The sequence below is a fragment of the Gallinula chloropus genome (assembly GCF_964237585.1).
Source record: "Gallinula chloropus genome assembly, contig: HAP1_SCAFFOLD_714, whole genome shotgun sequence".
Taxonomy (NCBI): Eukaryota; Metazoa; Chordata; class Aves; order Gruiformes; family Rallidae; genus Gallinula; species Gallinula chloropus.
Window position 1 is genome coordinate 1 of NW_028168458.1, and position 16,124 is coordinate 16,124.

General features: G+C 70.9%; 1 protein-coding gene across 1 annotated transcript; it reads right to left on the bottom strand.

The window, feature by feature from the left end:
* Positions 1 to 287: 287 nt before the first annotated feature.
* Positions 288 to 15,808, bottom strand: LOC311204444 (tripartite motif-containing protein 3-like; the record flags this gene model as incomplete). Its single annotated transcript, XM_084280869.1, has 4 exons — positions 288 to 391; positions 2,479 to 3,226; positions 7,815 to 7,995; positions 15,657 to 15,808. Coding segments are annotated over 4 exons (1,185 nt in total), but the record flags the coding sequence as incomplete, so codon positions are not given.
* Positions 15,809 to 16,124: the final 316 nt, after the last annotated feature.

A 16,124-nucleotide genomic window follows, 5' to 3' on the forward strand; every position in this document is an offset into this window, starting at 1 on the left:
GGGGGTCCCTGGGGGTCCCTGGGGTCCCACCTGCACACACTGGTTGTTGCTGTGGGCGGGGGGGCTGTGGGGGGGGTCTGGGGTCCCTGGGGGGGTCTGGGGGGTCCCTGGGGGGTCCCTGGGGGGGTCTGGGGGGGTCCCTGGGGTCCCACCTGCACACACTGGTTGTTGCTGTGGGCTGGGGGGTCCCTGGGGGTCCCTGGGGTCCCACCTGCACACACTGGTTGTTGCTGTGGGCTGGGGGGTCTGGGGGTCCCTGGGGGTCCCTGGGGGTCTGGGGGTCCCACCTGCACACACTGGTTGTTGCTGTCGGCCACCACGATGCGGCCGCTGCTGGAGGCCGAGATGCCCTGGAGGTTGGTGAACTCGCCCTTCTCCCGGCCCCGGGTGCCTGGGGGGGCACGGGGGGGTCAGGGGGGGGTCAGAGCGCCCCGGGACCCCCCCACAGAGCCCCAGGGGGGTTCAGAGCGCCCCGAGACCCCCCCACAGAGCCCCAGGGGGGGTCAGAGCGCCCCGGGACCCCCCCACAGAGCCCCAGGGGGGTCAGAGCGCCCCGGGACCCCCCCACAGAGCCCCAGGGGGGTCAGAGCGCCCCGGGACCCACCCCCCCGGGGCCAGGGGGGTCAGAGCGCCCAGGGACACCCCCCACAGAGCCCCAGGGGGGGTCAGAGCGCCCAGGGACACCCCCCACAGAGCCCCAGGGGGGGTCAGAGCGCCCCGGGACCCCCCCACAGAGCCCCAGGGGGGTCAGAGCGCCCAGGGACCCCCCCACAGAGCCAGAGGGGTCAGAGCGCCCCGGGACCCCCCCACAGAGCCCCAGGGGGGGTCAGAGCGCCCCGGGACCCCCCCCACAGAGCCCCAGGGGGGGTCAGAGCGCCCCGGGACCCCCCCCACAGAGCCCCAGGGGGGGTCAGAGCGCCCCGGGACCCCCCCACAGAGCCCCAGGGGGGGTCAGAGCGCCCAGGGACCCCCCCACAGAGCCCCAGGGGGGGTCAGAGCGCCCCGGGACCCCCCCACAGAGCCCCAGGGGGGGTCAGAGCACCCCGGGACCCCCCCCCCCTCATCCCCAGGGACCCTCCCCAAATCCCCAGGGGGATCAGAACACCCCAGGGACGCCCCCCACATCCCCAGGAACCCCCCCACATCCCAAGGGGTCTCAGAACAGCCCCCCCCAGCCCCAGGGACCCTCCCCACCTCCCCAAGGAGGCTCAGAACAGCCCCCCACATCCCCAGGAACCCACCCCCCACCTCCCCAAGGTGTCTCAGAACTGCCCCCCACATCCCCAGGGACCCTCCCCACCTCCCCAAGGTGTCTCAGAACAGCCCCTCCCAGCCCCAGGGACCCTCCCCACCTCCCCAAGGGGGCTCAGGACACCCCAAGGACCCTCCCCACCTCCCCAAGGGGGCTCAGGACACCTCAGGGACCCTCCCCACCTCCCCAAGGGGGCTCAGGACACCCCAGGGACCCTCCCCACCTCCCCAAAGGGGCTCAGGACAGCCCCCCCCAGCCCCAGGGACCCTCCCCACCTCCCCAAGGTGTCTTAGAACAGCCCCCCCAGCCCCAAGGACCCTCCCCACCTCCCCAAGGGGGCTCAGGACACCCCAGGGACCCTCCCCACCTCCCCAAGGTGTCTCAGAACAGCCCCCCCCAGCCCCAAGGACCCTCCCCACCTCCCCAAGGTGTCTCAGAACAGCCCCCTCCAGCCCCAGGGACCCTCCCCACCTCCCCAAGGGGGCTCAGGACACCCCAGGGACCCTCCCCACCTCCCCAAGGTGTCTCAGAACAGCCCCCCCAGCCCCAGGGACCCTCCCCACCTCCCCAAGGGGGCTCAGGACACCCCAGGGACCCTCCCCACCTCCCCAATGGGGCTCAGGACACCCCAGGGACCCTCCCCACCTCCCCAAGGGGGCTCAGGACACCTCAGGGACCCCTGCCACCTCCCCAAGGGGGCTCAGGACACCCCAGGGACCCTCCCCACCTCCCCAAGGGGGCTCAGGACACCTCAGGGACCCACCCCTACCTCCCCAAGGAGTCTCAGAACAGCCCCCCCCAGCCCCAGGGACCCTCCCCACATCCCCAGGGGGGAGCAGAACACCCCAGGGACCCTCCCCACCTCCCCAAGGGGGCTCAGAACACCCCAGGAACCCTCTCCACCTCCCCAAGGGGTCTCAGAATAGCCCCTCCCAGCCCCAGGGACCCTCCCCACCTCCCCAAGGTGTCTTAGAACAGCCCCCCCAGCCCCAGGGACCCCCCCCACCTCCCCAAGGGGGCTCAGGACACCCCAGGGACCCTCCCCACCTCCCCAAGGGGGCTCAGGACACCTCAGGGACCCTCCCCACCTCCCCAAGCGGGCTCAGAACACCCCAGGGACCCTCCCCACCTCCCCAAGGTGCCTCAAAACAGCCTCCCCCAGCCCCAAGGACCCCCAGGAGGGGCTCAGAACCCCCCCTCCCCGCTCCCCCCCCTCAGCGCCTCACCCACGCGGAAGATGAGCTCGTCCTCGATGGGGTTCTCCTTCCTCTTGCCGCTGCTGTACATGCTGGAGGGGCGCCGGACCGCCTTCTGCCGCACGTGCCCCCCGCCGCCCCCGCCGCAGCCCCCAGCCCCGGGCGACTTGACGCGGCGCTTGACGTCGTCAGGGGAGGGGGGCACGTCGCAGGCCTTGAGGGCCCTGGCTCGGAAGGGGCTGCCACGGATGGGCTGCCCGTAGAGCAGCACGGAGAGCAGCACCTCCCCCTCGGCCCGCGGGGTGTAGAGCAGCTCGTAGGTGCCGTTCTTGTTGTCCTGGACCTGGGTGTCCAGCTGGGCGCCGTCGGGGCCCGTGGCCGTGAAGCTCAGGCTGGCCCCTCCGCTCCTCACCAGCTCCCCGTCCTTGTCCTTGGTGGTGACGCCCAGGGAGCTGGGCTGCCCCACCACCCCCTGGCGCAGCCCCTCGCCCGTGGCCACGCTGTGGTGGGCCGTGGCGTTGGTGGTGATCAGGCAGCCCAGGTTGAGGATGGACTTGCGCAGCCCCTCGGGCTCGGCGGCGTAGTCCAGCTGGGGGTTCTGCTGGGGGTGCTCGGGGAAGGGCCGGCTGGCCAGCTCGCTCAGCCGCTCGCTCATCTGCTTCTTCACCAGCAGCACCTCGGTGGCCGTGCCGTGGTGCAGGGCCTGCTCGGCGAAGGAGCAGCTGCTCAGGATGCTCTGCTGGCCCTGGCGCAGCGCCTCCAGCTGCGCCTGCAGCACCTGCACGGGGAGGGGTACAAGATATGTCACCCCCAAGGCCACACTGGTACCCCCAGCCCCACAGCACCCACCCCCTGGCTCCCCAGGAAGGGCTGTGGGGACCCTGGCGCAGCGCCTCCAGCTGCGCCTGCAGCACCTGCACGGGGAGGGGTACAAGATATGTCACCCCCAAGGCCACACTGGGACCCCCATGTCCACAGCACCCAGCCCCCAGCTCCCAGGGGGTCCCTGGCGCAGCGCCTCCAGCTGCGCCTGCAGCACCTGCACGGGGACGGGGATGCCACAGGTCACCCCAATGCTGGAGCCGGGACCCCCACGCCCACAGCATCCACCCCCTGGCTCTCAGGGGGTCCCTGGCACAGTGCCTCCAGCTGCGCCTGCAGCACCTGCGTGGGGAGGGGGATGCCACAGGTCACCCCAAAGGCCACACTGGCACTGGGACCCTCACAGCACCCACCCCCTTGCTCTCAGGGGGTCCCTGGCGCAGCGCCTCCAGCTGCGCCTGCAGCACCTGCATGGGGAGGGGGATGCCAAAGGTCACCCCAACACCTGAACTGGGACCCTCAGCGCCACAGCACCCACCCCCTGGCTCCCAGGGGGTCCCTGGCACAGCACCTCCAGCTGCGCCTGCAGCACCTGTGTGGGGAGGGGTACAGCCTGTGTCACCCCAAAGGCCACACTGGGACCCCCATGTCCACAGCACCCACCCCCCAGCTCCCAGGGAATGGCTGTGGGGACCCTGGCACAGCACCGCCAGCTGCGCCTGCAGCACCTGCGTGGGGAGGGGGATGCCACAGGTCACCCCCAAGGCCACACTGGGACCCCCATGTCCACAGCACCCACCCCCCGGCTCCCCAGGAAGGGCTGGGGGGACCCTGGCGCAGCACCTCCAGCTGCGCCTGCAGCACCTGCGTGGGGAGGGGGATGCCACAGGTCACCCCATGTCACCCCAAAGGCCACACTGGGACCCCCACACCCGCAGCACCCACCCCCCGGCTCTCAGGGGGTCCCTGGCGCAGCGCCTCCAGCTGCGCCTGCAGCCCCTGTGTGGGGAGGGGTACAGCCTGTGTCACCCCCAAGGCCACACTGGCACTGGGACCCTCACAGCACCCACCCCCTGGCTCTCAGGGGGTCCCTGGCGCAGCGCCTCCAGCTGCGCCTGCAGCACCTGCACGGGGAGGGGTACAAGATATGTCACCCCAAAGGCCACACTGGCACCCCCATGTCCATAGCACCCACCCCCTGGCTCCCCAGGAAGGGCTGGGGGGGGCTGGATGGTGGGCACAGGGAGTGGGAGACGCCAAAGGTCACCCCAAAGGCCACACTGGCACCAGGACCCTCACAGCACCCACCCCCTGGCTCCCAGGGGGTCCCTGGCACAGCGCCTCCAGCTGTGCCTGCAGCACCTGCATGGGGAGGGGGATGCCAAAGGTCACCCCAACACCTGAACTGGGACCCTCAGCCCCACAGCACCCACCCCCTGGCTCTCAGGGGGTCCCTGGCGGAGCGCCTCCAGCTGCGCCTGCAGCACCTGCGTGGGGAGGGGTACAAGATATGTCACCCCCAAGGCCACACTGGCACCAGGACCCTCACAGCACCCACCCCCTGGCTCCCCAGGAAGGGCTGTGGGGACCCTGGCGCAGCGCCTCCAGCTGCGCCTGCAGCAGCTGTGTGGGGAGGGGTACAGCCTGTGTCACCCCCAAGGCCACACTGGCACAAGGACCCTCACAGCACCCACCCCCTGGCTCCCCAGGAAGGGCTGGGGGGACCCTGGCGCAGCGCCTCCAGCTGCGCCTGCAGCACCTGCGTGGGGAGGGGTACAGCCTGTGTCACCCCAAAGGCCACACTGGCACCCCCATGTCCATAGCACCCACCCCCTGGCTCCCCAGGAAGGGCTGGGGGGGGCTGGATGGTGGGCACAGGGGGTGGGAGACGCCAAAGGTCACCCCAAAGGCCACACTGGCACCAGGACCCTCACAGCACCCACCCCCTGGCTCCCAGGGGGGCCCTGGCACAGCGCCTCCAGCTGCACCTGCAGCACCTGCATGGGGAGGGGGATGCCAAAGGTCACCCCAACACCTGAACTGGGACCCTCAGCCCCACAGCACCCACCCCCTGGCTCCCAGGGGGTCCCTGGCGCAGCGCCTCCAGCTGCGCCTGCAGCACCTGTGTGGGGAGGGGGATGCCACAGGTCACCCCATGTCACCCCAAAGGCCACACTGGGACCCCCACAGCCACAGCACCCACCCCCTGGCTCCCAGGGGGTCCCTGGCACAGCGCCTCCAGCTGCGCCTGCAGCACCTGTGTGGGGAGGGGGATGCCACAGGTCACCCCAAAGGCCACACTGGCACTGGGACCCTCACAGCACCCATCCCCTGGCTCTCAGGGGGTCCCTGGCGCAGCGCCTCCAGCTGCGCCTGCAGCACCTGCGTGGGGAGGGGTACAGACTGTGTCACCCCAATGCTGGAAACGGGACCCCCACACCCACAGCACCCACCCCCCAGCTCCCCAGGAAGGGCTGTGGGGACCCTGGCGCAGCACCTCCAGCTGCGCCTGCAGCAGCTGTGTGGGGAGGGGTACAGCCTGTGTCACCCCAAAGCCCACACTGGCACAAGGACCCTCACAGCACCCACCCCCTGGCTCCCAGGGGGTCCCCAGCACAGCGCCTCCAGCTGCGCCTGCAGCACCTGCGTGGGGAGGGGTACAGACTGTGTCACCCCAATGCTGGAAACGGGACCCCCACACCCACAGCACCCACCCCCCGGCTCCCCAGGACAGGCTGTGGGGGGCTGGATGGTGTGAACAGGGAGTGGAAGACGCCAAAGGTCACCCCAAAGGCTACACTGGCACCCCCATGTCCACAGCACCCACCCCCTGGCTCTCAGGGGGTCCCTGGCACAGCGCCTCCAGCTGCGCCTGCAGCACCTGCGCGGGGAGGGGGATGCCACAGGTCACCCCAAAGGCCACACTGGCACCGGGACCCTCACAGCACCCACCCCCTGGCTCCCAGGGGGTCCCCGGCACAGCGCCTCCAGCTGCGCCTGCAGCACCTGCGCGGGGAGGGGTACAAGATATGTCACCCCCAAGGCCACACTGGGACCCCCATGTCCACAGCACCCACCCCCCAGCTCCCAGGGAATGGCTGTGGGGACCCTGGCACAGCACCCCCAGCTGCGCCTGCAGCACCTGCGTGGGGAGGGGTACAGCCTGTGTCACCCCAATGCTGGAAACGGGACCCCCACGCCCACAGCACCCACCCCCCAGCTCCCCAGGAAGGGCTGGGGGGTCCCTGGCACAGCACCTCCAGCTGCGCCTGCAGCAGCTGCACGGGGAGGGGTACAACGTGTGACACCCCAATGCTGGCACCGGGACCCCCACACCCGCAGCACCCACCCCTCAGCTCCCAAGGAAGGGCTGTGGGGGGCTGGATGGTGGGCACAGGGGGTGGGAGATGCCAAAGGTCACCCCAAAGGCCACACTGGCACCAGGACCCTCACAGCACCCACCCCCTGGCTCCCAGGGGGGCCCTGGCACAGCACCCCCAGCTGCGCCTGCAGCACCGGCATGGCAGGGACATGATGCCGAGGTCACCCCATGTCACCCCAACACTGGCACCGGGACCCCACAGCACCCACCCCCCGGCTCCCAGGGAGGGGCTGTGGGGGGCTGGGTGGTGGGCGCAGGGCAGGGTGCTGGGGGGGTCGCAGTGGTGCAGGGGGATGCGGTGGGGCAGCACGTGGGGATGTGGCAGTGCAGGGACATGGGGACACAGGGACATGGGATGGAGTGACACGGGGATGGAGTGACACGGGGATGGAGTGACACGGGGATGGGGTGGCACAGGGATGTGACAGTGCAGGGACACGGGGACACAGGGATGGAGTGGCATAGGGATGCAGAGACACAGGGACGCAAGGAAGGATGGAGTGGCACGGGGATGGAGTGGCACAGGGACACAGGGACACAGGATGGAGTGACACGGGGATGGAGTGGCACAGGGACACAGGGACATGGCAGTGCAGGGACACAGGGACACAGGATGGAGTGACACGGGGATGGAGTGGCACAGGGATGGAGTGGCACAGGGACACAGGCATGTGGCAGTGCAGGGACACAGGGACACAGGATGGAGTGACATGGGGATGGAGTGACACGGGGATGGAGTGACACGGGGACACAGGGACACAGGATGGAGTGGCACAGGGATGGAGTGACACAGGGACACAGGAACGTGGCAGTGCAGGGTCACAGGGACACAGGGATAGAGTGACACGGGGATGGAGTGACACGGGGACACAGGGATGCAGGGACACAGGGACGCAGGGACGCAGGGACACAGCCCCCGCAGCCCTCCAATCCCCCGCAGCCCCCACATCCCCCCGCAGCCCCTCAGCCCCCCGCAGCCCCTCAGCCCCCACAGCCCTTGATGCCCCTGCAGCCCCCGCATCCCCCGATGCCCCCACAGACCCCGCAGCCCCCGCAGCCCTCGATGCCCTCACAGCCCCCCTCAGTCCCCTCAGCCCCCGCAGCCCCCGGTACCCCCGCATCCCCCGCATCCCCTCAGCCCCCTCAGCCCCCCAGCCCCCACCTTGTGCTTGGCGCCGCAGGCGGCCTCCAGGTCCCGCACCAGCTGCCCCTTGCGCTGCCGCAGCGCCGCCTCCAGCTCCTCGAAGGTGCCGCCGATCTCGGCCACCGCCTCGTCCTTGCGCCGCAGCAGCTGCTGCCCGATGTCCGACACCAGCGCCATGGCCGCGGCCAGCTGCGGCAGCCTGCGGGCGGGGGGTTGGGGAGGGGGCTCCGCACCGACACCCCGCTCACGGGCTGGGAGGGGCTTGGGGAGGGGGCTCCGCACCGACACCCCGCTCACGGGCTGGGAGGGGGGCTTGGGGAGGGGGCTCCGCACCGACACCCTGCTGGCGGGCTGGGGGTGGGGGGCTTGGGGAGGGGGCTCCGCACCGACACCCCGCTCACGGGCTGGGAGGGGCTTGGGGAGGGGGCTCCGCACCGACACCCCGCTCACGGGCTGGGAGGGGGGCTTGGGGAGGGGGCTCCGCACCGACACCCTGCTGGCGGGCTGGGGGTGGGGGGCTTGGGGAGGGGGCTCCGCACCGACACCCCGCTGGCGGGCTGGGAGGGGGCTTGGGGAGGGGGATCCTACCCAGAGACCCCCACTGACGGGCTGGGAGGGGGCTTGGGGAGGGGGCTCGCGCACCGACACCCCGCTGACGGGCTGGGAGGGGGCTTGGGGAGGGGGCTCCGCACCGACACCCCGCTGACGGGCTGGGGGCTTGGGGAGGGGGCTCCGCACCGACACCCCACTGACGGGCTGGGAGGGGGCTTGGGGAGGGGGCTCCGCACCGACACCCCGCTGGCGGGCTGGGGGCGAGGGGTTTGGGGAGGGGGCTCCCACACCGACACCCCGCTGGCGGGCTGGGGGTGGGCGGCTTGGGGAGGGGGATCCTACCCAGAGACCCCCGCTGACGGGCTGGGGGCTTGGGGAGGGGGCTCCGCACCAACACCCCGCTGACAGGCTGGGAGGGGGCTTGGGGAGGGGGCTCCGCACCGACACCCCGCTCACGGGCTGGGAGGGGGCTTGGGGAGGGGGCTCCGCACCGACACCCCGCTGACGGGCTGGGAGGGGGCTTGGGGAGGGGGCTCCGCACCGACACCCCGCTCACGGGCTGGGAGGGGGCTTGGGGAGGGGGCTCCGCACCGACACCCCGCTCACGGGCTGGGAGGGGGCTTGGGGAGGGGGCTTGGGGAGGGGGCTCCTGCACCGACACCCCGCTGGCGGGCTGGGAGGGGGCTTGGAGAGGGGGCTCCTGCACCGACACCCCGCTGGCGGGCTGGGGGCGAGGGGCTTGGGGAGGGGGCTCCCGCACCGACACCCCGCTGGCGGGCTGGGGGCTTGGGGAGGGGGCTCCCGCACCGACACCCCACTGACGGGCTGGGAGGGGGCTTGGGGAGGGGGATCCTACCCAGAGACCCCCGCTGACGGGCTGTGAGGGGGCTTGGGGAGGGGGCTCCGCACCGACACCCCGCTGACAGGCTGGGAGGGGGCTTGGGGAGGGGGCTCCGCACCGACACCCCGCTGACAGGCTGGGAGGGGGCTTGGGGAGGGGGCTCCGCACCGACACCCCGCTGATGGGCTGGGAGGGGGCTCGGGGAGAGGGCTCCCACACCGACACCCCGCTCACGGGCTGGGAGGGGGCTTGGGGAGGGGGATCCTACCCAGAGACCCCCGCTGACGGGCTGGGAGGGGGCTTGGGGAGGGGGCTCCGCACCGACACCCCACTGGCGGGCTGGGAGGGGGCTTGGGGAGGGGCTCCCACACCGACACCCCGCTGATGGGCTGGGAGGGGGGGCTTGGGGAGGGGGATCCCACACGGACACCCCGCTGACGGGCTGGGGGTGCAGGTTGGGGAGGTGGGGAGGGGGGATCCCCCAAGGACACCCCACTGATGGGCTGGGGGCGGGGCCTTTGGGGAGGGGATCCCACCCAGAGACCCCCACTGATGGGCTGGGGGCGGGGGGCTTTGGGGAGGGGGATCTCACCCAGAGACCCCGCTGACAGGCTGGGGGTGCAGGTTGGGGAGGGGGATCCTACCCAGAGACCCCTGCTGACGTGCTGGGGCAGAGGTTGGGGAGGGGGGATCCCAGGGGAGTTTTGGGGAGGGGGATCCCGGGGTGTTTTGGGAGGGCAGATCCCGGGGGGTTGGGGAGGGGGACCCCCCGCTGCCCACCTCCCGTGCATGGCATCGAGCTGGTGGGGGGATTTGGGGAGGGGGATCCCAGGGTTTGGGGATCCCAGGGGGGGTTGGGGAGGGGGGATCCCAGGGGTGTTTTGGGGAAGGGGGATCCAGGGGTGTTTTGGGGAGGGGGATCCCGGGGTGTCTTGGGAGGGGGATCCCAGGGGGGTTTGGGGAGGGGGATCCCAAGGGGGTGTTGTGGGGAGGGGTCCCCAGCGCCCACCTGCTGTGCACGGCGTAGAGCTGGTGGGGGGGTTTGGGGAGGGGGTATCCCAGGGGGTGTTTTGGGGAGGGGGATTCCAGGGGGAGTTTTGGGGGGGTATCCTGGGGGCGTGTTTTGGGGAGGGGGGGATGACAGGGGGTGTTTTGGGGAGGGGGATCCTGGGGAGGTATCTTGGGGAGGGGTCCCTGCGCCCACCTGCTGTGCACGGTGTCGAGCCAGTGGGGGGATTTGGGGAAGGGGATCCTGAGGAGGTTTTGGGGGGGGTATCCCAGGGGGTGTCTTGGGGAGGGAGATCCCAGGGGGTTGTTTTGGGGAGGGGACCCCAGGGGGATGTTTTGGGGAGGGGTCCCCCCGGTGCCCACCTGCCACGCACAGCGTCGAGCTGATGGGGGTGTTTTGGGGAAGGGGATCCTGGGGGGTGTTTTGGGTAGGGGAGGATGACAGGGGGGGTTGGGGAGGGGGATCCCGGGGGTGTTTTGGGAGGGGGATCCCAGGGGGGTGTTTTGGGGAGGGGATCCCAGGGGGTGTCCTGGGGAGGGGTCCCCGCGCCCACCTGCCGCGCACGGCGTCGAGCTGATGGGGGTGTTTTGGGGAAGGGGATCCCGGGGTGGGTTTTGGGGGGGGGATCCTGGGGGGTTGGGGAGGGGGATCCCGGGGGGTTTTGGGGAGGGGGATCCCATGGGGGGTTGGGGAGGGAATCCCGGGGGGGTGTTTTGGGGAGGGGGATCCCAGGGTGGGTTTTGGGGGGGGGATCCCGGGGGGGGTGTTTTGGGGAGGGGGATCCTGGGGGGTGTTTTGGTGAGGGTGATCCCGGGGTGGGTTTTGGGGGGGTATCCCAGGGGGTGTCTTGGGGAGGGGTCCCCGCACCCACCTGCCGCACACGGCGTCGAGCTGGTGGGGGGGTTTGGGGGGGTATCCCAGGGGGGTTTTGGGGAGGGGGGTATGACAGGGGTTGTTTTGGGGAGGGGTCCCCGTGGTGCCCACCTGCCGCGCACGGCGTCGAGCTGGCGGGGGGGTTTTGGGGGGGTATCCCAGGGGGGTTTTGGGGAGGGGGGATGACAGGGGTTGTTTTGGGGAGGGGTCCCCGTGCCCACCTGCCGCGCATGGCGTCGAGCTGGCGGGGGGGTTTGGGGAGGGGATCCCAGGGGGTGTTTTGGGGAGGGGGGATGACAGGGGGTGTTTTGGGGAGGGGTCCCCGCGGTGCCCACCTGCCGCGCACGGCGTCGAGCTGGCGGGGGGGTTTTGGGGGGGTATCCCAGGGGTGTTTTGGGGAGGGGGTATGCCAGGGGGTGTTTTGGGGAGGGGTCCTGGCGCCCACCTGCCACACACGGCGTCGAGCTGGCGGGGGGGTTTGGGGAGGGTGATCCTGGGGGGGTTTTGGGGGGGTATCCCAGGGGGTGTTTTGGGGAGGGGGGATGACAGGGGTTGTTTTGGGGAGGGGTCCCTGTGCCCACCTGCCGCGCATGGCGTCGAGCTGGCGGGGGGGTTTTGGGGGGGTATCCCAGGGGGTGTTTTGGGGAGGGGGGGATGATGGGGGATGTTTTGGGGAGGGGGATGACAGGGGGTGTTTTGGGGAGGGGTCCCCGTGCCCACCTGCCGCACACGGCGTCGAGCTGGCGGGGGGGTTTTGGGGGGGTATCCCAGGGGGTGTTTTGGGGAGGGGGTATGCCAGGGGTTGTTTTGGGGAGGGGTCCCGGCGCCCACCTGCCGCGCATGGCGTCGAGCTGGCGGGGGGGTTTTGGGGAGGGGACCCCAGGGGGTGTTTTGGGGAGGGGTATGACAGGGGTTGTTTTGGGGAGGGGTCCCCGTGCCCACCTGCCGCGCACGGCGTCGAGCTGGCGGGGGGGGTTTGGGGGGGTATCCCAGGGGGGTTTTGGGGAGGGGGGGATGATGGGGGTGTTTTGGGGAGGGGTATGACAGGGGTTGTTTTGGGGAGGGGTCCTCGCGGCGCCCACCTGCCGCGCACGGCGTCGAGCTGGCGGGGGAGTTTTGGGGAGGGGATCCCAGGTGGCGTTTGGGGGGGGTATCCCAGGGGGTGTTTTGGGGAGGTGTCCCCCTGCTGCCCACCTGCCGCGCACGGCTTCGAGCTGGCAGGGGGGTTTTGGTGAGGGGGGGATGACAGGGGGGGTTGGGGAGGGGGGTATGACAGGGGGGGGTTGGGGAGGGGTCCCCGCGCCCACCTGCCGCGCACGGCGTCGAGCTGATGGGGGTGTTTTGGGGAAGGGGATCCCGGGGTGGGTTTTGGGGAGGGGGGATGACAGGGGTTGGGGAGGGGTCCCCGCGCCCACCTGCCGCGCACGGCGTCGAGCTGATGGGGGTGTTTTGGGGAAGGGGATCCCGGGGTGGGTTTTGGGGAGGGGGGATGACAGGGGTTGGGGAGGGGTCCCCGTGCCCACCTGCCGCGCACGGCGTCGAGCTGGCGGGGGGGTTTGGGGAGGAGGATCCCGGGGGGGTGTTTTGGGGAGGGGACCCCAGGGGGGTGTTTTGGGGAGGGGGTATGACAGGGGTTGCTTTGGGGAGGGGTCCCGGCGGTGCCCACCTGCCGCGCACGGCGTCGAGCTGGCAGGGGGGTTTGGGGAGGGGATCCCAGGGGGTGTTTTGGGGAGGGGGGATGACAGGGGGTGTTTTGGGGAGGGGTCCCGTGCCCACCTGCCGCGCATGGCGTCGAGCTGGCGGGGGGGTTTGGGGGGGTATCCCAGGGGGTGTTTTGGGGAGGGGACCCCAGGGGGTGTTTTGGGGAGGGGGGATGACAGGGGGTGTTTTGGGGAGGGGTCCCCACGGTGCCCACCTGCCGCGCACGGCGTCGAGCTGGCGGGGGGGGTTTGGGGGGTATCCCAGGGGTGTTTTGGGGAGGGGGGGATGACAGGGGTTGTTTTGGGGAGGGGACCCCAGGGGGTGTTTTGGGGAGGGGGGTATGACAGGGGTTGCTTTGGGGAGGGGTCCCCGTGGTGCCCACCTGCCGCGCACGGCGTCGAGCTGGCGGGGGGGTTTGGGGAGGGTGATCCTGGGGGGGTTTTGGGGGGGTATCCCAGGGGTGTTTTGAGGAGGGGGGTATGACAGGGGTTGTTTTGGGGAGGGGTCCCCACGGTGCCCACCTGCCGCGCACGGCGTCGAGCTGGCGGGGGGGGTTTGGGAAGGGGATCCCAGGTGGGGTTTGGGGGGGGTATCCCAGGGGTGTTTTGGGGAGGGGACCCCAGGGGGTGTTTTGGGGAGGGGGATGACAGGGGTTGTTTTGGGGAGGGGTCCCCGTGGCGCCCACCTGCCGCGCACGGCGTCGAGCTGGCGGGGGGGTTTTGGGGGGGTATCCCAGGGGGGTTTTGGGGAGGGGTTATGACAGGGGGTGTTTTGGGGAGGGGTCCCGTGCCCACCTGCCGCGCATGGCGTCGAGCTGGCAGGGGGGTTTTGGGGAGGGGACCCCAGGGGGTGTTTTGGGGAGGGGGTATGCCAGGGGGTGTTTTGGGGAGGGGTCCCGTGCCCACCTGCCGCGCACAGCGTCGAGCTGATGGGGGTGTTTTGGGGAAGGGGATCCCGGGGTGGGTTTTGGGGAGGGGGTATGCCAGGGGTTGTTTTGGGGAGGGGTCCTGGCGGTGCCCACCTGCCGCGCACGGCGTCGAGCTGGCGGGGGGGTTTGGGGAGGGTGATCCTGGGGGGGTTTTGGGGTGGTATCCCAAGGGGTGTTTTGGGGAGGGGTCCCGTGCCCACCTGCCGCGCACGGCGTCGAGCTGGCGGGGGGGTTTTGGGGAGGGGGATCCCGGGGGGGTGTTTTGGGGAGGGGACCCCAGGGGGGTGTTTTGGGGAGGGGGTATGACAGGGGTTGCTTTGGGGAGGGGTCCCGGCGGTGCCCACCTGCCGCGCACAGCGTCGAGCTGGCGGGGGGGTTTTGGGGAGGGGGGGGATGATGGGGGATGTTTTGGGGAAGGGGATCCCGGGGTGGGTTTTGGTGGGGGTATCCCAGGGGGTGTTTTGGGGAGGGGGTATGACAGGGGTTGTTTTGGGGAGGGGTCCCCGCGGTGCCCACCTGCTGCGCACGGCGTCGAGCTGATGGGGGTGTTTTGGGGAGGGGGGGATGATGGGGGGTGTTTTGGGGAAGGGGATCCCAGGGTGGGTTTTGGTGGGGGTATCCCAGGGGTGTTTTGGGGAGGGAGTATCCCAGGGGGTGTTTTGGGGGGGTATCCCAGGGGGTGTTTTGGGGAGGGGGGATGCCAGGGGGTGTTTTGGGGAGGGGTATGCCAGGGGGTGTTTTGGGGAGGGGTCCCCGCGGTGCCCACCTGCCACGCACGGCGTCGAGCTGGCGGGGGTGTTTTGGGAAGGGGATCCCAGGTGGGGTTTGGGGGGGGGTATCCCAGGGGTGTTTTGGGGAGGGGATCCCGGGGTGGGTTTTGGGGAGGGGGGATGCCAGGGGTTTTTTTGGGGAGGGGTCCCGTGCCCACCTGCTGCGCACGGCATCGAGCTGATGGGGGTGTTTTGGGGAGGGGGGGATGATGGGGGGTGTTTTGGGGAAGGGGATCCCAGGGTGGGTTTTGGTGGGGGTATCCCAGGGGTGTTTTGGGGAGGGAGTATCCCAGGGGGTGTTTTGGGGGGGTATCCCAGGGGGTGTTTTGGGGAGGGGGGATGCCAGGGGGTGTTTTGGGGAGGGGTATGCCAGGGGGTGTTTTGGGGAGGGGTCCCCGCGGTGCCCACCTGCCACGCACGGCGTCGAGCTGGCGGGGGTGTTTTGGGAAGGGGATCCCAGGTGGGGTTTGGGGGGGGGTATCCCAGGGGTGTTTTGGGGAGGGGATCCCGGGGTGGGTTTTGGGGAGGGGGGATGCCAGGGGTTTTTTTGGGGAGGGGTCCCGTGCCCACCTGCTGCGCACGGCGTCGAGCTGATGGGGGTGTTTTGGGGAGGGGGGGATGATGGGGGGTGTTTTGGGGAAGGGGATCCCAGGGGGTGTTTTGGGGAGGGGATCCCGGGGTGGGTTTTGGGGAGGGGGTATGCCAGGGGGTGTTTTGGGGAGGGGTCCCCGTGCCCACCTGCCGCGCACGGCGTCGAGCTGGCGGGGGGGTTTGGGGAGGGGTATCCCAGGGGTGTTTTGGGGAGGGGGTATCCCAGGGGGTGTTTTGGGGAGGGGGTATGACAGGGGTTGCTTTGGGGAGGGGTCCCCGTGGTGCCCACCTGCCGCGCACGGCGTCGAGCTGGCGGGGGGGTTTTGGGAAGGGGATCCCAGGTGGGGTTTGGGGGGGGGTATCCCAGGGGCGTTTTGGGGAGGGGATCCCGGGGTGGGTTTTGGGGAGGGGGGATGCCAGGGGTTGTTTTGGGGAGGGGTCCTGTGCCCACCTGCTGCGCACGGCGTCGAGCTGATGGGGGTGTTTTGGGGAGGGGGGGATGATGGGGGGTGTTTTGGGGAAGGGGATCCCAGGGGGTGTTTTGGGGAGGGGGATGCCAGGGGGTGTTTTGGGGAGGGGTCCCCGCGGTGCCCACCTGCCGCGCACGGCGTCGAGCTGTCGCTGCAGCGCGGCCTTGTGCTGCTCCAGCACGTCGCGCAGCGGGACGGTGACGTGCTCGCGGTGCGCGCCGCACGCGCACTCCCCGCACATGGCGGTCTCGCACGGCTCGCAGTAGAACTCCATCACCTGCAGACCCCCCCCCACAGCAGGGTCACCCCAACGCGGGGTCACCCCCCACAGCGGGGTCACCCCCCCCAGAGCGGGGTCACCCCAAAGCGGGGTCACCACAACGCGGGGTCATCCCAAAGCAGGGTCACCCCCCCCAGAGCGGGGTCACCCCCCAGAGCGGGGTCACCACAACGCGGGGTCACCCCCCAGAGCGGGGTCACCCCCCCCACAGCGGGGTCACCCCAAAGCGGGGTCACCCCCCCAGCACAGGGTCACCCCCAGAGCAGGGTCACCCCCCCCCAGAGCGGGGTCACCCCAACACAGAGTCACCTCC